The sequence below is a fragment of the Hypanus sabinus genome, chromosome 15 (assembly GCF_030144855.1).
Source record: "Hypanus sabinus isolate sHypSab1 chromosome 15, sHypSab1.hap1, whole genome shotgun sequence".
NCBI classification, from domain to species: Eukaryota; Metazoa; Chordata; class Chondrichthyes; order Myliobatiformes; family Dasyatidae; genus Hypanus; species Hypanus sabinus.
Window position 1 is genome coordinate 12,505,749 of NC_082720.1, and position 26,903 is coordinate 12,532,651.

General features: G+C 44.3%; 1 protein-coding gene across 1 annotated transcript in view; it reads left to right on the forward strand.

Annotated features, from left to right (window-relative positions):
- Positions 1-26,903, forward strand: part of LOC132405303 (dedicator of cytokinesis protein 2-like) — a 640,537-nt gene that overhangs the window by 579,216 nt on the left and 34,418 nt on the right. The window contains exons 41-42 of the mRNA XM_059989997.1: positions 14,656-14,797; positions 25,634-25,715. Of these exons, the coding sequence (XP_059845980.1) occupies positions 14,656-14,797; positions 25,634-25,715 (224 nt within the window). The remainder of the gene's footprint in view (positions 1-14,655; positions 14,798-25,633; positions 25,716-26,903) is intronic.

Here is a 26,903-nt window from a genome sequence, read left to right on the forward strand (position 1 = left end):
TTAGCTTCTGAACAGTCTGACTCTCACATGTGATATAGCATGGTAATAGGTCATTTGGAGCAATTTGTTCACACTGACCAAGGTACCTATCTGAACTAGTCCCATATGTCTAAGTTTGTCCCATATCCCTTCAACCCTTCCACCCTTCCTATCCATTTAGGTAGCTGTTTAGCTCTGAGTTTTCCACACCAGATAAAAGAGTACTTAGCTGACAAAAAGGTTGTGGTAGTTGGAAGTCAAGCATCCCATCCTCAGTACATCACTGCAGGAGTTCCTCAGGGAATTGTCCTAGGACCAACCATCTTCAGCTGCCTCATTAATCACCTTCCTTCAATCACAAGGTCAGAAGTGGGGATGTTCGCAGATGACTGCACAATGTTCTGCACCATTCATGACTCCTTAGATAGTGAAGCAGTTCATACCTAAATGCAGCAGGACCTGTACAATATCCAGACTTGGGAGAACAAGTGACAAGTAACATTCAAGCCGCACAAGTGCCAGGCAATGACCATCTCCTATAAGAGAGGCTCCAACCATCATCCCTTGATATTCATTGGCATCACAATCACTGAAATCCCTACTATTAATAGGAAACTGAACTGGTCTATTCATATAAACACTGTGACTACCAGAGCAGGTCAAATGCTAGGAATCCTGCAGCATGTAACTCACCTCCTAACTCCACAAAGCCTGTCCACCATCTGCAAGGCTCAGGTCAGGAGTGAAATAGAATACTTACCACTCTCCTGGATGAGTTCAGCTCCCTCAACACTCAAGAAGCTTGACACCATCCAGTAGAAGGCAGCCCACTTGATTGGCACCCCTTCCACAAGCATCCAATCCCTCCACCATCCACAAACGTTTGCAGCAGTGTGTACTGTCCACAAGATGCACTGCAACATCACACCCAAGTTCCTCAGGCAGCACCTTCAGGACACCATGTCCACTAGCATCTAGAAGCAGGAGAACAGCAGGAATCTGGGAACACCACCACTTGGAAATCCCCCTCCAAGGCTCTCACCATCCTGACTCGGAAACACATTGTCGCTGAGTCAAAATCATGGAACTCCCTTCCTAACGGCACTATGGGTGTACCTACACCTCAGGGACTGCAGCAGTTCAAGAAGGCAGCTCATCACCACCTTCTCAAGGGCAACTAGGGGTGGGCAATAAATGCTGGCTTAGCTGGCAACACCCACATCCCATAAATGAATAAATAAAAAAGATTATTTTTCACTGGCAAGGTCTCCAGTTATTGTTCATCACTAATAGCCTTTGAATTGAGTGGCCTGCTAAAGCTTACGATAGGATGTTTAAGATAGGGTCAAATGTAGCAGAAAATCTTTGGTAATATTTAGATAAGACAAATGAGGACAACATAACAAAAGTGAAGGAGTTGAGATTTTATGACAATGTGACAGTTTCATGGTCACTGTTACTGAGCAACTTTTTGTTATTATGATTATTGATCTGAGGAATTCAGGTCACTCAAATCGTTCAACAGGGTCCCTGCACAACTGAACCTGCAAGTTAACTGTTACTTCACCACCTCTGATTCTTCTATGTTTAAGAGGCTGTAGTCCCAGTCTGAGTAATCTCTCTTCATAAGACAAATTCCTTATGTTCTTACCACCATATTCCCATCACTCTGATTGGTAACACAATCCATGAATCTTGCTGACACTCAGTTCTTTACAATGACCTCATCTTTTGTGTGTTCCTCCTTTGCCCCTGTTTATATGCCATCTCCCATCCTGCCCCCTCACCTGTTCACATCATAATCCTGGTTCTGGGCCTTCTCTATCATATCCTACTCATGTTACATGCTATGATGTGTTTTCAAACTTATTTGATTAATATGCAGACTGACTTAGTTAATATACAAACTTTAGATTCCGTAGAGTCCATAACCATCCCTCATCTTCTCGTTTTCCTTTAATCACTTTAATTATTGTGAAATTTGCATCATCCAAAATACTTTCTAATTATAGTTGTATTGATTGATCCCTATGAAGAGCGTAGCCTTCTAAAATACTTTCTAAAATACCCAACTTATCTCCTTACACTTTTTGTTCTAGGTTGTGTTCCTGTGTACCCATACAATTACTCTACTATAGGCTTTTATCTTTTTCACTTGCATAAAAATATTCCATTTTGTCTTCATACATCCATAATTGAATTCAGATGTCCCTGAATTAAATTCTGTCTTCAACATATTACCAGCTTAATTTGCCTATATGCTTTGTATTTTCCTGACCCTACCTCCACAACCCACAATCATTTAAAGACAGTAAACACAAGATTCTACAGATTCTGGAAAAATTGAGCAACACTCACAAAGTAGTGAAGAACTCAGCAAGTTAGGAAGCGTCTATGGAGGGGATTAATCAAGCGACATTTCAAGCCAAAACCATTCATTAGGACTGGAAAGGAAGTGGGAAGAAGCCAGAATAAGGAGTTGGGGGCAGAGGAAGGAATATGATCTGGCAAGTGATAGGTGAAATCAAGTGGGAAGGTGGGTGAGTGAGGGTGGGGGAATGAAATAAGAAGCTGGGGAAACACCTTCTCCTTCATAATAGTGACTACACTCACTTCTGCCCTCTGACATTCTCCAATTTATGGCATTGTACTAGTACCTTCCTAAGCCAACACTGACACAAAATACTTAAGAGTTCATCCACCATTTCTTTGTCCTCCATTACTGCCTCTTGAGTTCCATTTTCCAGTGGTTCGATATACACTCTTGCCTCTCGTACTTTTTATATATATCTGAAAAAAACTTGTTATTCTCTTTTATATTATTGCCTAGCTTACCTTCACATTATGCCTTTTCTCTCCTTATTGCTTATTTCATTACCTTTTGTTGGTTGTTAAAAGCAAAAGCTTCCCAATCCTCTAGCTTCTCACTAAATTTTGTGAAATTATATGCTCTCTTTTTTGCTTTTATGCTGTCTTTGACTTCCCTTGTCATCCTTGGTTTCTGAATCACTCCTTTAGAATATGTCTTCTTATTTGGAATGAACCTCATTTGCACCTTACGAACTGCACCCAGAAACTTCACCCTTTGCTACTTTATCACCTTCCCCACTATTATTCCCTTCCAATCAACTTTAATCAGCTCTGTAGTTCCCCTTATTCCACTCTAATACTGACATCTGACTTAACCTTCTCCCTCTAAAACTGCAGGGTGAATGATGTCATATTATGACCACTGTCTCATAAGGGTTCCTTCATCTTAAGCTCCCTAATTAAATCAGGTACGTTGTTTAACACCTAATCCAGAATAGCCTTTTCCATAGTTGGCTCAACTACAAACTGCTCGAAAAAGCATTCAAAAAATGCCTTCTCTTAGGATCCAGCACCAACCTGATTTTTTCTATCCACCAATGGGGATGGGTGGTTGCAGGAGTAACATTGGCCTTACACGACTTTTCCAACTCTCATTGTAATTTGTACCCCATAGCCTGACTACTATTTGGAGGCCTACATGCATCAGAGTCTTTTTACTCTTGCAGTTTCTTTACTCTACCCACAAGGATTCTACATCTTCTGAACCCATGTCCCTTCTTTCTAAGGATTTAATGTAATTTTTCAACCAACAAAGCCACCCACCCCTTCTGCCTACCTGCCTGTCCTTCCAATGTAATGTGCATCATTGGATGTTAAGCTCCCAACTGTGATCTTCTTTCAGCCACAATTCAGTGATGTTCACAATATCATACCTGCCAATTGCTAACTGCATTACAAGGTGATTCACCTTATTTAGTGTGCATTTAAATATAACAACTTCAGTCCTGTAGTCATCACCCTTTTGAATTTTACCCCCCCCCCCCGTGTTACTGTAAGTTAAATCCCTTTCTAGACGATGTCTATAGTCTAGAGAGTCCTATAATGTCTCTTGCATTATCCTTCCCTTTTACTTTACCCTCCCTTTTCAAAACTGATGAATTCACCCCCACTACAATTTAGTGAAACAATTTGCCAGGACCCTGACCCTAGTATAGTTTAGTAAAGCCTGCCCTTTCAGAACAGTTCCATCTTTCCCCAATAATCGTGCCAATGCCCCATGAATTCAAATTAATTTCTCCCACACTAATCTTTGAGCCATACAGTTAGTTCTCTGAAACTACTGACCCTTTCCCAGTTTGCTTGTGGTTCAGGTAACAATGCAGAGATGACCATCTTTTAGGTTCTGAAGTTTAATTTTGTTCCTTGCTGCTGAGCAAAACTGCTTTCCTTGTTCTTCCCATCGACCACAACATCTAGATCATTCCCATCCCAGTCCAAAATGCTCCATAGGTCAGACAAGTTGTCCTGAACACAGGTACCAGGCAGACAACACAGCCTTCAGGACTCTTGATCCTTGTGACAGTGAAGTCTATTCCCCAGACTATACTATCCCTAATCTCAACTACATTTCTCTTCTCTCTTGAATGCGTCTGCAAACCATGGTGCCAAGGTTTAATGCTCATCCTTTCTACAGCCCCACTCTCATCCTTACATGGAGAAACTATCTCTGACCTCATGGACAGAACTCAAGACCTGAAGCTCCTCCAGCACTACCTGTGGGATCCCCCTACCTACCTCACTCACAGTCACACCTTCTTGTCCCTGCCCACAGAACAAATTTGAAGTATTTAGTCCAATGGATGCAACTGCCTCCTGAAACATTGTGTTTTGGTTAACTTTCCCTCTCCCCAATGCATCACAGTGTTTGAAGCTCAGATTTCAGGCTGTCGACTTTGAACCCGAGTTTCTTGAGCAGCCAACACTTGCTGCATATGTGGACACCAGGAACCACAATGAGGCCCTCTAGCTCCCACATCATGCAGCTAAATCTTGGATCAGATAAGCTTTATGACAAAGGACGAAGCCATTTGGCCTATAGCACCTACTCTATACTGGTCAATAAACAGTTACCCATCCTAATCTGGTAAATAATCTTTAACCTGAAATGAAAACTCTGCTTCTTATTGACAGGAGCTGCTTGACCTGCAAAGTACTTCTGGCATTTTCTCTCTTGTTCTGTATTTCTAGAAAATGCTTTTGGGGTGTCTTTAAGGGTGAACTCAAAGTAAATCAGCTCAATGGATTATTTTTCTTATATTCTTCAACTAAACTGACCTAATCTCGGGTTTCTAAATCTGTCATTCAGTGGTGAATGGGCAGAATTCCTGACGAAGGGTCTCAGCTCAAAACGTCGACAGCGTTTCTCCCTATAAATGCTGCCTGGCCTGCTGTGTTCCACCAGCATTTTGTGTGTGTTGTGGGCAGAATTTTAGTCCAGTTAAATAATATTGGGAAGATTTTAGATCTCTGCTGCTGAACCAGCTCCTTCCCTTGACCATTGAAAGTGTTAAGAATCTGAGTGTATCCCAAAATAAACTCTGAAATACATACTTCACTATCGCTATGACCACCTCTTTTAACCTCTGTAACTCTGACCAATTATGTTCTGGCCTCCATTCATTTGCTGTTGAAACACACATCCCTGCAGTTCTTCCTCCATATTTATCCATTCTAACACACTCCTCGCCGGATGGCCACTGTTTAACCTTACATCATAAATACTGCTGAATGCATCCCAATCCCAACAAAGTTTCATTCACTCAGTAATCCTCTCCCTTAGACTCCTGTTAAAGCAGTGATTCACCTCTAAATTTCTCTTTCCTATATCCTGTGATATTATCCCTCCCAACTTTCTTCAGTGAGGTTGCTCTGTTACTCCATTACTAGCCTTCTGTAAATCCCTGATTTTAATTGTTGGAACACTGGCATTCATTCTTGCAGATGCCTGGGCTCTCAACATCACTCCCACCATGTCTTTTTGGAGTGACACCTTTAAGTAAATTTCTGACCTTCTGCCTTAGTAATACATACAAAGCTGAAATTGATAGAACCTTTCAATCAGTTGGGCACTATCTATAGAGAGAAAAACAATGTTTAAAATTTCTGTTTCATGACATTAAAGATTTGGGTCTGAAACATTAAACTCTTCTCCCCACGGACGCTGCCTGACCTATTGAGCACATTCTTCTTTTACTTCAGATTTCCAGGTCTTTTATTTTTTAATAATTTGTTGTGCAGCTTGGTGTCAAATATTATATAAAGTTCTTGTGTTGTGTCATGGGAAATTTTATTATATTGAAGGTAGTACATTCATGCAGGTTATTGCTGCCTTTATTGCTAAGCAACCAAAATCCGTTTATTCAACCATCAAACCCCAGTTCTGGCATTTGATAACACATGCAGTGGGGGTGGGATGATGATATAATTGGCCTCTTTAATTGAAAGATCAAAGAAGGTTCTTGTTCTCGCAAGTCGCCAATTATTAAAAAGTGTTCGGTGTCTGCAGAGCTTGAGGGAGAACAGCATCAGATTCAGCCAGACCCCATCCCTATTACCTGCTGATTCAGCACTGTCAGGGAAATCTGGCCACATAAAATTACCGTCTTCAGACCAGCTTCTGAATTTAAATAGAGTATAATTTACTTCATAGCGAAAGCAAAAGGTATTACGTAATTGGAAGTTTAAAACAATACTTTGGAGGAAGTTTATAAATGTGGAAGTTTAATAGAACATTGATTATCAGGATTATTAAATTAATGCAACTTTGTAGCTGAACAATATTCTCTTTCATTTATGGAATCGAATCAGCACAGAAGAATGAATCACTGAAGGCCCATCAACCCATCTATAACAATCCTGAGATTACTCCACTCTCGCACCACCCACCTGCTCAGCAAATAATTCCCAAGCTGTCGCTTCTTACCCAACTGAGGAATGCTTTCCAGGTGCTCATCAGCCTTAAAGTCAAAGAGATCTCATTTGCATTGGTAAATGTTGAGTCACATTTCTGAAACTCTCTACTTGATGACACTAAAATAAAACATAAGATACAAGGGCAGAATCAGGCTATTCAGGCGTATGTTGTTCCATTCAATCATGGCTGATTTTTTTTCTCAGCCCCATTTTCCCACCTTCTTGTAACACTTAACCTCCTAACCAATCAAGAATCCGTCAATCACCCCCAATTACTGAGCATCCACAGCCCTGTTGCAAAGAATTCTACAGATCCATCACCATTTGTAAATCAAAATTAGCTATGTTTTTTTGAGCTCTTAAGAACATGAAACAGAGGCAGGACAATCTATACAGGATCTCATAACTTTTCAACCATCTGATATGGCCATGCTTAATCCAGTTTAATGAATATTTTCCCCACTGTTCCGCATATCCTCAATACTGTCTAGGATCCAGAGATCTGTTGACTTTAGTTTTGAATGTACCAGAGTCGTCAGAGAGCAATTATTGCAGAGGTTTCTAAGCCTTTGTCTCATCTCAATTCTGCACAGGTGACCCCTTTACATTATGATTGTACTTTCAAGTTCTACCCTTTGTCAATGCTTCTCATTTGTCACAATGAGATTACCTTTACTCCAAACTTTTTTAATGAAGATCATAAGACAACAAAGACGTTAGGTGATGATATTAGGTCATTCAGCACATCAAGTCTGTCCCGCCTTTCCAACTTGCCTGGGGCTACATCCACACCAGACCAGTTAAATCCGTAACTGAAGCTTTTTCTCTTCGTTTTGACCTTCCGTCAACACTGAAATGGTGTTTTCCTCCCCTGAAAACAGAGGTTTTCTAAAACCCCTTCCAGAGTGTGTAAATTTGGAAACATCGGTTGGGCAGAGTAATGTGGACAGGGTAACTGGAGATTTCTAAAAACACTGTTATGACATGCCGGAACAGATGGTGGCAGCAGCATGGCATTTCATTGTTTTCCTGAATGCAATGAAAACAACCTAACAATTTCAGAACAGACGGCGACGAGACTGAAGCCAGAAGAGTTAGAAATGTACTCACCAAATACTTTGACCCATAGCTTACTGAGTAAATAAGTATACTCAGTTTGCCCTGTTTTCTGTCCTTGCTTGTATGAAGGTGGTTTACCTATTTATGCAATATTTCTCTGACAATAGATGTGTAACAGCCTAATGTAACATTGTATGGAAGTACAAGGTAACACTTATGCAGACATGTTTTATACATTTAGCAAGGTGCTTTACTAATGCAACAGAGTTAGTCAGTTTTTCAATGTTCATCGTCAGCCGGGTCATACTGTCCATGAACTCCCTGTCGGTTACATCCATATGCTCTCAGTATTTGTTTCTTTTTTAAAGTCCCCCTGCATGAGAGCCAACAGCTGTCCATTGTTTGGCAATTTCCTTTTAAGTTTTTCTAGTCTGTAACTACACAAAGTGCACTTTCACAGTGAGATTCAATACCAGACATGTCACTTGTTTTCTGTAGATGTATCCTGCGCGTGCCCAGTAGGAGGAGATTCACCCAAATACCCATTTTAATGTGGACGGAGGTATTTTCAAAAACACTTGGTGTGAATGTCTATCATTTTTAAGTGAAACCTGTGTTTTCAAAATTATCCGGTCTAGTGTGGATTCATTATTGTTCTCAACCCCATTCTCCCGTCTTCTGCCTGTTCCATTGGCACGCTTGAAACTTTATCTAATTACACTAAAGCAATTCTCTTATTTCTTATGAACTTGGGAATTGTCACCAAAAATTATTTGAGAGGCAGCCATTAATAACTAATAAATATCTCTGCATATATATCGTGAACACAAAATAAATAGAAACTGGGATAACCAACTTGATAGCTTATTTCTGCTCTCTCATTCAATATGATCATTACTAATCCTATAATCTTTATCCCACTCCTGCTTTGCTCCTGTACCCCTTGCTTTCTTTAATGTCTAAAAGTCTGTCTGAGAATCTCTGTCCACTAGTGTGTCATGCTCCCAGATGTTCACAATAGAATATCATGGACTTCATGTTCCATGGGCTAAGCCTCCAGTTTGAATTACCAGACAAAGTACTAATCAGAATCAAATCACACAATACACAAATATTAACTCCATGATTCTTAAGGATATTCTTAAGGATAGGATCAACGAGTATTTGGAGAAGTACAGTCTACTCATGGATGGCCGACCTGGCTTCGTGAAGGGAAGATCGTGCCTCACGAGCCTGATTGAGTTTTTTGAAGAGATAACAAAAGAAATTGGTGAGGGTAGGGCAGTGGATGTGGTCTACATGGATTTTAGCAAAGCATTTGACAAGGTCCCTCATGAGAGACTCATCCAGAAAGTCATGAGGCATGGGATAAGTGGAACCTTGGCTGTTTGGATAAAAAAAATTGGCTTAAAGGAAGAAAGCAGAGGGTAGTTCTGGAAGGAAAGTAGGAGGTCGGTGACTAGTGGAGTGCCACAGGGATCTGTACTGGGACCCCTGCTATTTGTGATTTTTATAAATGACCTGGATGTAGAGGCAGGAGGATGGGTGAATAAGTTTGCAATGACATGAAGATAGGAGGAGTTGTGGATGGAGCTGTAGGTGGTTGAAGGTTACAAGAGGATATAGACAGGCTGCAGAGTTGGGCAGAAAAACGGCAGATGGAGTTCAATCCGGACAAGTGTGAGGTGATGCATTTTGGAAGGACAAACCAGAAGACAGAGTACAGGATTAATGGTGAGTTACTTAAGAGCATGGATGAGCAAAGGGACCTTGGGGTTCAAATCTATACGTCCCTCAAGGTCGCTGCACAGGTTGATAGGATAGATAAGAAGGCCTATGGGATGCTAGGCTTCATTAACATTGAGTTCAAGAGTTGCAACTCTACAAATCTGGTGAGATCGCACTTAGAGTATTGTATTCAATTCTGGTCACCTCATTATAGGCAGGATGTGGAAACTATGGAGAGGATGCAGAGGAGATTTACCAGGATGTTGCCTGGTTTGGAGAACAAGTCATATGAAGCAAGGTCAGCAGAGCTGGGACTTGCCTCTTTGGAGCGTAGAAGAATGAGAGGGGACTTGATAGAGGTCTCCAAGATTACGAGAGGCATAGATTGGGTGGATAGTCAGTACCTGTTTCCCAGGGCACCAATAGCAAACACCAGAGGGCATATGTACAAAATTAAGGGAGGGAAGTTTAGGGGAGACATCGGGGTAAGATTTTTTTTTACACAGAGGGTTGTGAGTGCTTGGAATGACTTGCCGGGATGGTTGTGGAGGCTAAAACATTAGGGGTATTTAAGAGCCTCTTGGACAGGCACATGGATGAAAGAAAAATGGAGGGTTATGGGGTAGTGGGGTTTAGTACTTTATTTTAGGATTATATGGGTCGGCACAACATGGAGGGCTGAAGGGCTTGTACTGTGCCGTAGTGTTCTATGGTTCTATAGTTCTAAGATAGATCTCTAGGTTTGTATTAAAGTTTATTTTCAAAGCTGGTGAAGCGATTTGGGAATTATGAGAACATGATCAATGATGGTACTAAGACGTGCATACACTACCCTTCATTTTTTTACTATTTATCAATACACACAACACAAAAGAGTAATTTTAGTCCACCAAGTCAATCATCAACCAGCTATTTACACTAATCCTACATTAGTTCCCCTTTGTTTGCTCCCAGATTCTACCACTCACTTACATTAGGGGAAATTTACAGTGATCAATTAACCTATCAATCCAAATGTGTTCAGGATTAAATCTGTCTTTATAGAGAAAACCAAAGCACTTAGAGAAAGCCCAAGCAGTCATAGCAAGAACATACAAATTCCACACAGATGGCACCTAAGGTCTGGCACAGAGGCAGCAGCCAATTTAATAACGGGTTATTTCAAGGATAAGCTCTGGGCTTTGGGTAATAGAGAATACCAAATCCCATTCTCCTTGGACTTTCTAAAGCAACATAATGGGAATCTTTGAAACCTCTTGAGGAGTAGGAAGGAACTTGGAATCATGTCTCATCTGGAATTTAGCATTTGTAATCTTGCCTCAATACTGTAGCAGCTTGTAAGTATAGATTAGGTTCCCACATTTTGAAGATGGACATTAAATACTTAGACAGCTGATTCAGAGGAAGACTGTTGCTAAAATGTCACAAGTGTCTCATATCCAGTCACGCTTGCTCTTCAAACAGAACGAGCCAATCGGGCATGCAAGTAAATAAGGTAAATTCAAGAGCACAAGACTATACACAATTTGGCTCCGTGGTTAACAGAGAGCAAGAATGTGTTTGACCGCAGAAGGATATTGATAGTCTGCTCAGTTGAACAGTAGCAATAGGATTCAGTCCAGATGTGAGTGTGTAATACACTTAAGGGGGAGCATAAATATCTGACAGACACAATAAGCCAAAGGGGACTCAGCAACCACTGAATTAGCTACCCCCTGTATCTAATAAAGTGACCAGTGAGTGCATGTCCATAGTCTTCTGCTGCTGTAGCCAATCCATTTGAAGGTTTAACATTTTGTGCATTGATAGACAGATACTCTCTGCACAACACTGTTGTACCACTTGGCTACTTGAGTTACTGTCGCCTTCCCATCAGCTTGAACCAGTTTGGTCATTCTCCTCTGAGCTCTCTCATTAACAAGGTTCTCACTGCATATTTTCTTTTTGTATTAATTCTCTGTAAACTCTAGAGACTGCTAGGTGTGAAAATCCCAGGAGATCAGCAGTTTCTGAGATTCAAACCACTCCATCGGCACCTGCAATCATTCCACAGTCAAAGTCACTGTGATCAGATTTCCTCCCCATTTAGATGTTTCATCTGAACAACCGAACCTTTTGACCATGTCTGCATATTATTATTCATTGAGGTGCTGCCACATGATTGGCTGATTAAATTTTCCATTAACAAGTGTACAAGTATACCTAATAAAATATACGTACATGAATCCTTAATGTTGGCAGAATGGAATACAGAAAGTGGTTGAATACACATGTGGTTTCCAGTACTAGCCAATCATAGAATAGAGGAGGGACAGGAGGAACTTCATGTTGAGCAACATCTGTGTTGAGGGTGGTGTGTGATGTAGGAATGGTTGCAGGTCAAGGGAGTAGAGTCGTTATGTCAGAAACAAGTAAACCACCGGTCAACACACAGCTTTTTACAGTTTTGGTCATCAGCTTACAAGGTGTAATTGCATTTGAGAGGGTAAGGAAGCTGTTACGTGGACTGGAAAACTGAAGATAAGCTGGGGCAGTGGAGGCTGAAGGCAGAACTGAGGTGTAAAAAACAATGAGGGCCATGTAAATCTGAAGGACTTCATTCCCTTGGTGGAGGAGTCAGAATAAAAAAAACCAGGAGAGGATAAATTTAAAGTGCTTAATGGAAGGATTAGAGAGGCCCCGAGCAACGTGATAATTGAGTCTATTCTGTCTGGACAAGGATTTGTATGTACATGTACAATGAAAATCTTACTTGCAATGGCATCACAGGCACCACATTCATAGAAAGGACATAAATGGCACGGTTGTGTAATGGCTATCACAACGCTTTACAGTACGAGTGACCCAGGTTCAGTTCCCGCTTCTGCCTGTAAGGAGTTTGTACTTTCTCCCCGTGACCACGTGGGTTTCCTTTGGCTGCTCCAGTTTCCTTGCACAATCCAAAAACAAACCGGTTGGTGGGTTAATTGGTCATTGTAAACACTTCCCTGATTAGGCTAGGATTGAATTGGGGGACTGTTGGGCAGTGCAGCTTGAAAGATTGGAAGGGCCTATTCTGTGCTGGATGTCAATAAAAATAAACAAACAAATTACACAGGAAGGAGCAAAAAAAAACAAAGTTTATTATAGTCTAAAGTGATCAGAGCGTTGCTACACTGAGGTAGTGATAATGATTGTGCAAATTGGTTAAAGAACAAAATGGTGAAAGGAAGGTAGCTCCTCTTGAACCTAGTGGTGTGGGACTTTAGGTTTCTGTGCCTCCTGTGAGAAGATGACATGGCCCAGATGACCAGGATCTTTGATGATAAACATTGCCTTCTTGAGCAATGTAGGGTGGGATGTGTCATAATCTACCAGGCTGAGCCCACTTCTTACATTCCAAACAGAGAATGGTGGGTCTGGAACTCATTAGCTGAAGGAAGGTGAGGAAGGGGTGAATGGAGTGGAAGTTGTGGGAGGTGAGGTGTCAAGGCAGGAGCTCTCATGACATTTCAACAGAGCCCAGCTGTGTTCTTGAAGGGATGTGTTCTGCAAGACGAGATGTGGTTAGGTAGCTCTTTTCTGACGGGCATAGTCACAGTGGAACAAATGGCCTCCTTCTACAAAATACATTTTCCATGGTTCTGTGACCCCAAGCCACCATTCAGACTCTACATCAACATCAGATTTGCAGGGCAGGGCAGAATGCATTCCTCATGCTTAATGGCCCTTCTCTGAAGCTACAGCACAAAAGGAGCATCATTACCAAGGTGGTCAGGTCAAAGACGCGTCAACCCCGGTCAAGATTCAAAGGTTAAAGGCACCTCATGTACAGAACCCCCTTCTTTCTCTGGTTGCCCAGACTCTCCTGGTTGTCACTCACAACCACCTTTCCTGCTCCTGTGATCTCCTTTGAGGTGAGACTGCACTCTGGAAAATAATCCAAAAATTCCTCTCCATATTTCCATATGCCTAGAAAAGACCATTCAGTCTATTGAATCAATGCTGGAGCAGTTCCATTCTCCAAGTAATTTTCCCTGAATCCTAGTTTCCTACGTTCTGCTCAGTTCTACTCCTCACTTAACCAAGGGGCAATTTCAGAGTTCCCAATTCTACTAGTGTATCCTACAAACTGATGGTATGTACTGTAGCTCTATCTTTATTGTTAATTATTTATAGAGTGGCAAGATCACTTAACCTCCAATACTATTCGAGATTAGTGTGATTTACACTGAAGTTATTGTTTCTGCATGATGGATATATAATGTTTATGTCACAAACAAGAAAAATCTGCAGATGCTGAAAATCCGAGCAACACACACACACACTCATACACACAAAATGCTGGAGGAACTCAGCAGGCCAGGCAGCATCTAGGAAAAGAATACAGACAACGTTTTGGTCAGAAACATCAGCTGTACTCTTTTCCTAGATGCTGCCTGACCTGCTGAGTTCCTCCAGCATTTTCTGTGTGTTGCTATAATGTTTATGTGTTTATTTTGGCCCAAAAAGCAAGAACAATGAAAGGCAATATATAGGGCAGTGGTTAATTTTCAATTAAAGTCACTGTGCAGTGTTATTATCCCACTATAAATGGCACAGTAAATCAGAGAGGGCACATTAAATCAGAGAGTGCACATAAAATGTAAAATCCACAGATCTAGCACAATTCTGAATAGATGCTTGAAATACTAAAATTACTTCAAAAAAAGAAGGGAATTAATAGATTGGTCCTCAAGTTTGGAATATTTCCTTTGCCATTCACTGATCCATTCTAAAGATTTGTTTACAGGGGGTTTAAGTCATCATTTCATTTACTGGTGTTGCGTTCTGATTGGCTGTGTAATATTGATACTTCAGCAATGATATTTCATTAGCTGTGGAAGGCTTGGAAGTATCTAGAGTTCTGAAATAATCTGCACAAATGCAAAGTATTTATTATACTGTGAATGGATCATTTTTCTGCTTTCCCGTCTGGCCATCATGTTCTTTGAGTGACTTTGCTGCCCCCAGAACGTACCAACGCAAGGCATCTCACAGCTGTCCATTAGGGTCAAGCGAGACTGACGAATTTCATGCAACAAGAAAACAGGCTAACAACAGGTCTTCTTTTGTTTCTTCCCACAGAACAAGGTGTTCATCTACCGTGGGAAGGAGTACGAGCGGAGAGAAGACTTTCAAGGTCAGTTGATGACAGAATTTCCAAATGCAGAGAGGATGAACACGACATCGCCTCCGGGAAATGACATCAAAAACTCCCCTGGACAGTGTATCCTTTAAGGTTATCTTCTATATAGGTGACATCAGCAGCTGGATAACAATCTGCTCTTCACTCTGTAGCTGAACATCTCGAAGAGCTGTCCATTGGTCTGCTATTGTCAATTTTGTTAATGGTAATTGAGGTTCTGTATCAGTTTATCCCAATATCCCACAGCCATTCTCAATATAAAAGCAAATTAACGGTGGATCCATATGTCCAAGGTCTAGATGGGAAAGATCAGTGGATTATTTAATACAGCTGCCTCACAGATCCAGGGACTTGGCTTTCATCCTGACCTGGGGCAGCACACCTGTGTTGTTTTCACATTCTCTATGACCAGGTGTCCGTTCTCAAAAACACACTGGTAAGTAAATGGGTTATTGTAACTTACCCCTGAACAGTGAATGTCAAAGACAAGAACAGTCTGAGGAGAGTTGGCCTGTTTTGTAGAGTAGAGCTAATAGGACCTGATGTTTCAATCCTCATGATAAGTCGGTACTCTCGATGCTGGTAGTGGGCTTGGAGTGGTGACAAGGAGGGTGGGTTCCTCATCAGGGTCATCAGGTGGGCACCCTTCTTCTTTGACTTTTAATTGATATGCCTACAACATCTCCAGAGGGCTCAACGGTGCTACCTGGCATCCCAGATACACCCCCCTCAGTTCCGTACCCTCCTGTCTTCATCTTGCAGCTCAGTTGTTATCTTTCCTTTTAATCCAAATCCAATTACTGCTTTCTTCTGCTTCATTTGAGAAGGACTTGATTGCTTATTGAAGTGAATAACCCCTCACCCCCATCTTCTTCAAAAGACTGGTTGTAGATGTAGCCACGAATCCCGAGCATCCCACTTCTACACGGAAGATCTTGGTCTTCCAGCTGTTCTGGGCAGCTTCAGTTGCTAGTTCACAGTACCTGGTCCTACTCCTTGCTGTTAGACTTTGGCCATTTCACCAATGGCTTACGTCCTTGCATGTTCTCCACTTTACGAAGTGCCTGGCTGTGTCTTGGACAGCTGCATGTGCCTGAAACTTCTTCCACATCCCGTAGGGTGCTGACACTCTGCAGACTGTGGGTTTCTTCCTGCCGCTGAGTTTCATCTGACTGATTTGACCTTCCTCTTAACAGAAACTGGTCAATGCGGGGCCCTGGGTTGGAGATTTTCAAGCATTTCTTCCATCCTTGATGAATTTTAAGACCACGAGTTGATGTTACTTTAGTCTAGCCACACCTATAGGTTTGAAGAACATGTCCAGCTGCTGGTTTCTCAAGAGTATTGCCACTTTCTTGATTCATTGATAGAATAAGTTGCAAACGTATCATGGAAAAAAGAAAGGTCTGTAATTTCATACCTTTGTCATAAGAGTTATCATTGCTAAAAGCGGGATGGTTACTCTTCCAAAACCCAGCTCCGTTGAGCTTAGTATACGGTGCATTGAATACCATTGACTAAGGATGAAGTCACAGCCCCACAAAACAAATAACTTTTACAAAATTGTGGTCTATATTATATTCAGAGCCATGCTGATATATGTTGTGAGCAATGAGTCCCGGGGGCAAGCCTCCTACAGTCTGAGTGGTAAATGAAGGCAGTTTGGCGCACAGTCAATCGCTAGGTTCATGGCTGATGAAAAGCTGGAAATCCTCAAATAAAAACAGAAATTACAAGCAATGCTTGGCAGGTTAAACTGCATCTGTGCAAAGAAAAACAATTGAAGTTACAGGCGTGGGACCCTTCATTTCTCCATTAACCCAGTCCATTTCCAGAGGCACTGCCTGAGCTGCTGAGACTTTGCAGCATTTGTTGTTTAAGGTACAACAGTATCATAGCGGTTAGCATGCTATTACATGTCTGTTCAGAAGTCAGAGTACAGTTCTGGCATCGTCTGTAAGAGATTTTGTCTGTTCTCACTGTGACTGCATTGTTTTCCACAGCAGCTCTGGTTTGCTCCCACAGTCCAAGGACATTCCAGTTGGTAGGTTAATTGGTCATTGTAAATTGTCCTGTAATTTGGCTAGTATTCAACAGGTAGGTTGGTGGGTGATGCAGCGGGTTGAGCCGGAAGCGTCTTATCTAAATAAATAAACTAACCTTTGTGAGATCCCACATCAGTTACCAGGATGAGAATGTGTGAAAAGTATTTTTTTAGGATTAGTTTAAGAGGGAGCTTTGTCAACAGAGATGTGGTGGGCTGTAGGGCCAATTTCCATGGTAGATATCTCTATGAGTGTGCACTGGACTGCACCCAAGCTAAATTCATCCTGTATTCTAATAACCAAAACCATTATTCTTCAGATACACTGTGTATAGACTAGCAAATTTCTGCAGTACTGAGTGTGGGAAATGACACTCATGCATCTGGAGTTTTCAGATCAAACTCCTGATTATTTACTGACTCAATTGATCATAACATGAACGCTAATAATTGGGCCACTATTGACATTCTGTGGTAGCTGTAAATAGATAGCACCTTGTTATTGATATAGAGAAACTGTGGGTGAATCCATTGGAAGTTAGCATGAATATTAGACAGATGGTGATAGATCAAATATAGAATTTCGAACTGTGCCAAGAGCATGAAACACTTTACTGCGAAGAATGTTGAAACAGAGCCTTGACACATTTAGCTGGGAGCTTGATGCACGTGTATCGCGTATGCAAAAAGGGGGAGATGGAAGGGAAAATTTTTAATTTTTCTCTCAGGAAAAAGTAATTTGCCTGAGAGAAACTTAAAAGAAATAAAATCACCATCTCAATCAGTTTTGCCAAATGGTTGCTTTTGTAGCATTTCCTGTGCCAGGATTCTGCTACTTATATAGATGAGCCAGTATCAATATCAATTTAATATCTCAAGACTCTACAGATCATTGGCCCGAGGTGCTTTCTTCCCTACACTTCTGTTTTCACTATTGACAACTTTGTCTCTTGCCTAGATACGAGGATTTAATCTAGTTGGGATTTGGTACTGACCCAAATGAAACAGTTGTAGCAGTGTGCAACACGCAGTGCTGCAATAACGACACGGAGTCGGTGAGCTGCAGTTATAAAAGAGGTTTATTCAAACTTCGCGGCCTCGCTTTAAAGCCTTTCTGATCCCGCCCGGGGAGGGCGGAAATGCTGTAGGGGGGCGCGTATTCACAGTCCCGTCCCGCATGCGGGCTTTTCCCCTTGCTGGTGAAGCAGGCTTGGCACCCTCTTTGGGACCTGCCTCAATGCCGGCGTGCGCCGCTTTGTGAGCCGGTTCGAGTGCGCTGGGAAGTGGGTCGCCACATAACCCCCCCCGGCAGAACCGGCGATACACCCTCCAATGTCCACAGTCTGGGTCGGACTCTGTTTGGGAGGTCTGCCTCTGCGCCGCGGTGCCTGAATCTCGACCGGCTGCGCCAAGTCCACATGGGCTGGTTTGAGTCGGTCCGCCATGAAAACCTCCTCTTTCCCCCCAATGTCCAGCACGAACGTGGACCCGTTGTTTCTGATCACTGTAAACTGCCCCTCATAGGGCCGCTGTAGCGGTGCCCGATGTCCGCCCCGTCATACAAAAACGAACTTACAGTTTTGCAGGTCTTTGGGTACACAGGTCAGGTTCTGCCCATGCTGCGAAGTGGGTATGGGGGCCGGGTTACTGAGCATCTCACGTAGTCTGTCCAGGACTGCTGCGGGTTCTTCCTCTTGCCCCCTTGGGGCTGGTATGAACTCTCCTGGGATGGCCAGGGGTGTGCCGTACACCAACTCGGCCGACGAGGTGTGCAGATCCTCTTTGGGCGCCGTGCAGATTCCGAGCAGGACCCAGGGAAGCTCGTTCACCCAGTTAGGCCCTTTGAGGCGGGCCATGAGAGCTGACTTCAGGTGACAGTGGAAATGTTCCACTAGTCCATTCGACTGTGGGTGGTAGGCAGTAGTGTGGTGCAGCTGTGTCCCCAAAAGGCTGGCCATAGCTGACCCCAGGCTGGAGGTGAACTGGGTGCCTCTGTTGGAGGTAATGTGGGCCAGTACACCAAAGCGGGATACCCAGGTGGCGATCAGTGCCTGGGCGCAAGATTTGGAGGTGGTGTCGGTGAGCGGGATTGTGAACCGGTCCACGATAGTGAGGAGGTGCTGCGCTCCACTCGACACTGGCAGGGGGCCCACGATATCCACATGAATGTGGTCAAAACGCCGGTGGGTGGGGTGGAGCTGCTGCGGTAGGGCTTTGGTGTACCGCTGCACCTTGGCTATTTGACAGTGCATGCACGTTTTGGCCCATGCACTGACCTGCTTGCGGAGTCCATGCCAAACGAACCTGTTGGAGACCATCCAGACGGTTGTCCTGATGGAGGGATGCGCTAAGCTGTGAATGGAGTCGAAAACGTGCCGCCGCCAGGCTGCCAGAACTATCGGACGGGGCTGGCCGGTGGTGACATCACAGAGTAGGGTCCTCTCACCTGGGCCTACGGGGAGGTCCTGGAGCTGCAAACCGGAGACTGCAGTCCTGTAACTAGGAATCTCCTCGTCCACCTGCTGTGCCTCCGCCAGTGCTTCATAGTCTACCCCCGGGACAGGGCTTGGATGTTAGAGCGGGAGAGGGCGTCCGCCACAACATTGTCCTTTCCGAGACATGCCGGACATCCATCGTGTATTTGGAGATGTAGGACAGATGTCGCTGCTGGCAGGATGACCAGGGGTCGGATGCTTTCGTGAACGCAAAGGTAAGCGGTTTGTGGTCCGTGAATGCGGTGAAGGGCCTACCTTCTAAAAAGTACCTGAAATGCCGGATTGCCAGGAATAGTGCCAACAGCTCCGGGTCGAAAGCACTGTATTTGAGTTCAGGTGGTCGTAGGTGTTTGCTGAAAGACGCCAGGGATTCCCAGCGACCCTCGATGAGTTGCTCCAGCACCCCACCGTCTGCCGTGTTAGATGCGTCCACTGTGAGGGCAGTAGGGACGACCATTCTGGGGTGCACTAGCATCGCGGCGTTCGCCAAGGCTTCTTTCATTTTAATGAAAGTGGCGGCAGACTCCTCGTCCCAGGTAATGTCCTTGCCCAGACCGGACAGCAGGGTGAACAGGGGGCGCATGATTCAGGCAGCTGAAGGGAGGAAGCGGTGGTAGAAAATTACAATACCCCCGAATTTCTGAAGGCCTTTGATTGTGTTGGGTCGGGGAAAATGGCGGACCGTGTCTACCTTGGCGGGCAGAGGGGTTGCCCCGTCTTTAGTAATCCTGTGGCCCAGGAAGTCGATGGTGTCAAGCCCGAACTGGCATTTTGCCGGGTTGATTGTCAGGCCGGATTCACTCAGTCGGGCGTAGAGTTGACAGAGGTGGGACAGATGCTCACGACGACTGCTGCTGGCTATGAGGATGTCGTCCAAATAAATGAAAGTGAAGTCCAGGTCGCGTCCCACCACGGCTATTAACCGCTGAAACGTCTGTGCGGCATTCTTCAGGCTGAATGGCATGCAGAGGAACTCGAAAAGGCCGAACGGGGCGATGAGTGCCATTTTGGGTAAGTCGTCCGGATGCATTGGGATTTGATGGTACCCTCGGACGAGGTCTACCTTGGAGAAGATCCGTGCGCTGTGCAGGTTTGCGGCAAAGTCCTGAATGTGTGGCGTAGGGTAGCGGTCCGGTGTTGTAGCCTCATTCAGCCTGCGGTAGTCGCCGTATGGTCTCCAGCCCCCTGTTGCTTTGGGCACCATGTGCAGGCGGGAGGTCCATGGGCTGTCGGACCGCCATATGATCCCCGATTCCTCCATCCTCTGGAACTTCTTCACCAGCCGGGCTTGTCCGGGGGAAGCCTTCGTGCATGGGTGTGGAGGGGTGGTCCTTGTGTCTGGATGTGGTGTTATACACTGTGTCTGCGTATGGCTGTCATGAACTGCGGTGCCAGAACCGATGGGAAATCCGCCACGACTCTGGTGAAGTCCTTGTCGGACAGGGTGATGGAGTCTAGGTGTGGGGCTGGCAACTGGGCTTCACCCAGGGAGAATGTTTGAAAAGTCTCGGCGTGTACCAGTCTGTTCCTGGGCAGGTCAACCAGTAGGTCGTGAGCTCGCAAAAAATCCGCCCCCAGGAGCGGTTGGGCTACGGCGGCCAGTGTAAAGTCCCACGTGAACCGGCTGGAGCCGAACTGTAGCTGCACAGTACGGGTGCCGTAGGTCCTTACTATGCTGCCATTCGCGGCCCTCAGGGTGGGACCCGGTTCTCTGTTGCGGGTGTTGTAACTCGGAGGTAAGATGCTGATCTCGGCTCCGGTGTCGACTAAAAAGCAGCGTTCCAGACATACAGGAGGCTATCCCGATGGCCAGCCGTCATAGCCAACAGCAGCGGCTGGCCCTGGCGTTTCCCGGGAACTTGCAGGGCGGGCGACAACGGCAGGTTTCTGCGCCCCACCGCTGGTGGCAGAAGCACCATTGTTCATTGGGCTCCTCACCCCTGCCTCTGGGGTTAGTGGGCTCTGCAGCCGGGCCTGGTCTAGTAATCTGACCAACGGACGCCCCACTCTCCTTCTTGGCTTTCCACAACACTTCCGCCCGGGCTGCCACCTTCCGGGGGTCGCTGAAATCCGTGTTGGACAGCAGCAGGCATATGTCCTCAGGCAGCTGCTCCGGGAATGCCTGCTCAAACATGAGGCAGGGCTTGTGACCTGCGGCCAGGGACAGCATCTCATTCATCAAAGCCAACGGTGGCCTGTCCCCCAAACCATCCAAGATGCAGTAAGTGGGCAGCTCGCTCGCGCCGTGAGAGTCCGAAAGTCCTTATGAGCAAGGCTTTGAATTCTGTGTATTTGCCGTCCGCAGGGGGCGATTGTATGAACTCCTCAACCTGGGCGGCTGTCTCCTGGTCGAGGGAGCTCACCACGTAGTAGTAACGTGTGGCATCCGAGGTTATCTGCCAAATGTGGAATTGGGCTTCTGCTTGCTGGAACCATAGGTGAGGTCGCAGCATCCAGAAGCTTGGCAGTTTTAATGATGCAGCGTTGTACATCTCTGGTCCAAATATCATTTGGGCCATCGGGGTCACCAATTGTAGCGGTGTGCTACACGCAGCGCTGCAATAATGACACGGAGTCAGTGAGCTGCAGTTTCAAAAAAAGGTTTATTCAAACTTCACGGCCTCGCTTTAAAGCCTTCCTGATCCCACCCTCCCCAGGCGGGAATGCTGTAGGGGCCGCGTATTCACAGTCCCGACCTGCGCGCAGGCTTTTCCCCTTGCTGGTGAAGCAGGCTTGGCGTCCTCTTTGGGACCGGCCTCAATGCCGGCACGCGCCGCTTTGTGAGCCGGTTCGACTGCGCTGGGAAGTGGGTTGCCACAATGTCTTGTAGCGAGAGGAATGAGTAGCACGTACGTGATATAAAAGTAAAAGGTAGGAGATGCTGAAATTTAAATAAAAACTGAAAATGCTGGAAACACTCTGCAGATAAGCGGCATCTGCAAAGGAAGAAGCAGAGTTAATGATTGAGGTCAATAATCTTTCATCTGATAGAGGAATGTCTCAGCTAAGATGGACAACTTAATCAGAGGGTTGGCATGTCATATTTCACCTGTCTAGTCCACTTAAACATTGCTTTCTCTAACTTTTAGGCTTTATTTGTCAGATGTACATTGAAACATACAGTGAAATGCATTGTTTACATCAAACCAAATTGTCAAAAATTGTGCTGGGCAACCCATAAGGGTCATCACCCTTCCAGCCCTAACATAGCATACCCACGATTCACTAACTGTAATAGTGTTATGCTAACCGTTATGTTACTGTATTGCCCCAACTTCCAGTACCTGCTTCCCTTCTGTTCCTTTCCTCTTTCTCCCAATCCCACCCAGTCCAGCCCTACCATGCTGTTTCTTTTCTCCCCTCCACCCAGTCCATTTGCCCCTAACCACACACTCCTCCCACATGGTCCCCTTCTTCACTGTTCAACCTGCCCTTCCCGCTTCCTTCAATTGATCCCATCCTCTCCCATCAGATGTAATAATCATCTGCCCTCTGTCACTTCCACCTATCACCTTCCAATTTCTGACATCATTCCCACTCTCCTCCTTCCCCCATCTGCCTATCACCTCCTCATTTGTGGGTCCACCTGCCATTTCTTCTACAAACGCTGCCTAACCTAGCAGAATATAGTATTAATGGTAAGACTCTTGGCAGTGTGGAGGATCAGAGGGATCTAGGGGTCCAGGTCCATAGGACGCTCAAAGCAGCTGCACAGGTAGACTCTGTGGTTAAGAAGGCTTACGGTGCATCGGTCTTCATCAATCGTGGGATTCAGCTTAAGAGCCGAGAGGTAATGTTGCAGCTATATAGGACCCTGGTCAGACCCCACTTGGAGTACTGTACTCAATTCTGGTTGCCTCGCCACAGGAAGGATGTGGAAACCATATGTGCAAATGTGCAGACGAGATTTACAAGGATGTTGCCTGGATTGGGGAGCATGCCTTATGAGAGAGAATAGATTGAGTGAACTCAGACTTTTCTCCTTGGAGCGACAGAGGATGAGAGGTGACCTGATAGAGGTGTATAAGATGAGAGGCATTGATCGTGTGGATAGTCAGAGGCCTTTTCCTAGGGCTGAAACGGCTAGCACGAGAGGGCACAGTTTTAAGGTGCTTGGAAGTAGGTACAGAGGAGATGTCAAGAAGTAGGTACAGAGGAGATATCAAGAAGTAGGTACAGAGGAGATGTTGTTTGTTTTATAAATGCAGAGAGTGGTGAGTGCATGGAACGGACTGCTGGGAACAGTGGTGGAGGCGGATACAATAGGGTCTTTTAAGAGACTCCTAGATAGGTACATGGATCTTAGAAAAATAGAGGGCAATGGGTAACCCTAAGTAATTTCCAAAGTAAGGACGTGTTTGACACAGCTTTGAGAGCCGAGGGGCCTGTATTGTGCTGTAGGTTTTCTATGTTTCTATCCTACTCTTCACCTTTTTTATTCTGGCTTTCTCCTTTCTATCTCTCAGTCCAGCTGAAAGGTCTGAAGCTGAACACCAACTCTCCATTTCCTTCCATAAACCTGCAGAGTTACTCCAGCATTTTTAGTGTTGTTCCAGATTCCAGCATTTGCAATATCTAGTGTCTTCATTGGACACCATTAGTAACTCTCATTGTAATGTCTTTTAGGGAAAGTAGCCACCTTTTTGATGGGTCAAAAACAGTTAACACTGTGCTAGCCCTCTGTATATTGTGAGAAAGAGCAGCCACTAGTCAAAACCCTAAAGAAAACTTTGTTGCAGCAGTCTAAAAGTAAATGATCATTTCATGAGTAGGAGCAAGACAGGAACTTAGAGATCGATCAAGGATTAAGCTCCCACTTTGTAATTCCTTTAACAATAATGATTAATTTGCAAAAAGAATTTTATAGTTTCCATGGAGTGCCAATTAATCTCCAGTTGCTTGTTGCTAAGCAAGCAGTAATTATGCTTAAAGGGGTTCTACTATTTTGGGAAATCAACATCAATGACTACAGTGAACAAGCATTTAGCAGTCCAACTCACCAGTTGGTTCGTCTCCCAGATAGAGTTCGACACTGGCCTGCCAGCGTGGTCCTGACAAAATGGTTGCAAAAGGCTGGTGCTATAGATGCTGTAAATCTCCAGTTAAAACAGAAAATAGAGAACGTATTCATCAGCTCAGGCAGCATCTGTGGAAAGAGATATGGGATTAATGTTTCATGTTGGTGACCTTTCATCAGAATTGGGAAGGATTAGAGATGGGCCAGTTCTAAGATGCAAAGAAAGAGGGAAGTGGAAGGAAGAAAACAGAAAGGAAAATCTATGACAGGGTAGAAGGAGAAGGGATCTTTTGACAACCTGAGACGAGAGTGTAAGGCAATGGGACAAGTAACTAAAGGAACTGAGGCTAAATAGGTGAAGGTAAAATTGAGAATGGATTTTGGTGGATACTAAAAAAGTACCAGTGACCTAACAATAATGACAACAGCAACAGCAATTTATCAGGAGCTTTTACAAAGAAGGAGGCCATTCAGCCTATCATGTTTAAACCGGCTTTCAGAGCCAATTCTCTGTAATTTATCTTTTACGTTTCAATGCACTCTGCACAGATTCTATAAAAGCTATGTAGTGTTACTTCCCTTAAAAGTAATTGAATTATTAATTACTTCCATTTGCCTTTTCGTTTCCAAATCCTCCAACCAAATGATTCTGCAGCACAACCTGTAATAGTGAGTCTGCGTTTGTTTAAATGTAGCAGGCCACATCTACCACAGAAAGTGCCATGAAGTGTTGACAAAGCTCTCATCTCCTGTTAATGTGCTTTAATCAGGTTTAGTTCAATGCTAAGCTCGTTATGACTGAATTCATTGGTTGAGCTGCTATTCTGCATAGCTGCTTTGAGGTACAAAGATTTGAATTTGCGTTTATTTAGGTCACACAGCAAGGAAACAGCCCTCCAGCACAGACTTCCTGAGTTTGAAACACTCATCCACAGAGATCCAACACCCCACACCCTCCAGATTCTAACATTTATCCACACAGTGGCTAACTAACTTACTTCCCAACATCTCTGGAATGTGGGAGGAGCCTGGACCATCCGGAAGAAACCTACACAGTCAGAGGGAGATCGCAGACAGCACCAGAGGCCAGGATTGAACCCAAATCATTGCAGCTCTGAGGCAACACCTCGACCAGTTGCAGCATTATCGTTGCTCTTATTGTTGGAATCCTCAAATGCAGGAGTGGAAATTTGTCGGATCAGTTACTCAGTAGCCTTAACCACTGTCAACCAACACCCCCACCTCCCCAGTGCCATTTTCCTCCTTTTGCCTTCCCAATTCATCAGAGTAGAAGTCATGAGCATTTATAACCGTAACTGTTACACTGTGCTACTTACTGTCCTTAACCTGTGTTCACACAGTCATACAGTGCTTCACTGTCCAGCCAGTCCTCGAGGAGCAGTCCCGTTTCAAGAACAAGCCAGTGCCTGACCAGGTTATCAAGTAAGTATGACTGTAGCTTACTGGCACTGTAAGAATCAACGTGTCATGCTCAGACCATCACTTTTGTGCTGTCAGCTCTGTCTTGGCATTTGATAGATGAGGAATGACATGTATACTAGAATTCCAACCGTGGAATGGCGCTGCATTTGGGATTCAGGAATATCCCTCTTATCCTTTGCTGAAAAAGGGCGTGGGTGTGTGATTTGGAGGGAGAGGATGCCCAATATGTTAAGTTGAAACAGGGGACCATGTTCATCTCAAGGCAGATTAGAAGCCTTTGTTCACACCTTTGAGACCAGTTCCTGATAAACAGAATGCATTCTTCAACTTTCTAACATCAGGACTAAAGAGTCACAGCATTGATGGGACAGCCATAGTTTTCTCTGCATCCTCTCACAGGACTCCTGTAGATCTTAAAAGACAAGGAATGCTAATTACCTAAAGTTACTCGAGATTTACTTCTGGCTGCTATGCAAGTGGAGTCCCAAGAGGAGTGCAGTTTTGTGGGTGAAACACTGAGATCCCTCATCACCATTCTGATGTGTCCCAAAGATCCAAGGCAGAATCCTGAAGAAGAGCAGTTGTTTTAACTATCAAAACAAAGGGACATTCCTGTAAAACAGAGGAGGAGGAAGAATTCCTTCAGCCAGGAGTGGCAAATCTGTGGAATTTATTGTCACAGAGGGCTGTGAAGGCCAGGTCATTGAGAGTATTTAAGCCAGAGATTGATAGGTTCAAGATTGGCAAAGCGGTTAAGGGTTACAGGGAGAAGGTGAGCGAATGGAGTTGAAAGAAAAATCTGCCCCGATTGAATGGTAAAGCACACTCAATGAGTCATATGGCCTCAATTCTGCTCCAGTTTCTTAGAGTTTTTTGGGTTTATGACAGAGCTAGGAACATCTAGAACAGGGTTCTCAATTTATTTTATGCCATGGACCCCTACTATTAACTGAGGGGTCCATGGATACCAGGTTGGGAGCCCCTGGTCTAGAAAGTCCTCTAGAATCGGAGAGGATAATTATTTAATTGTCTAAATATTTAATTTGCTCTTTTTCTAAAAGCTCCAATGCTGGAGAAGCAAACTGCTTCATCAAAGAATTATTATCAAACTAGACCCCAATCCAGAACTATTCTCAAGCAGATACAAAAGAAAATGCTTCCCAGTTGTTGTAGGAAAGGAGAAGCAAT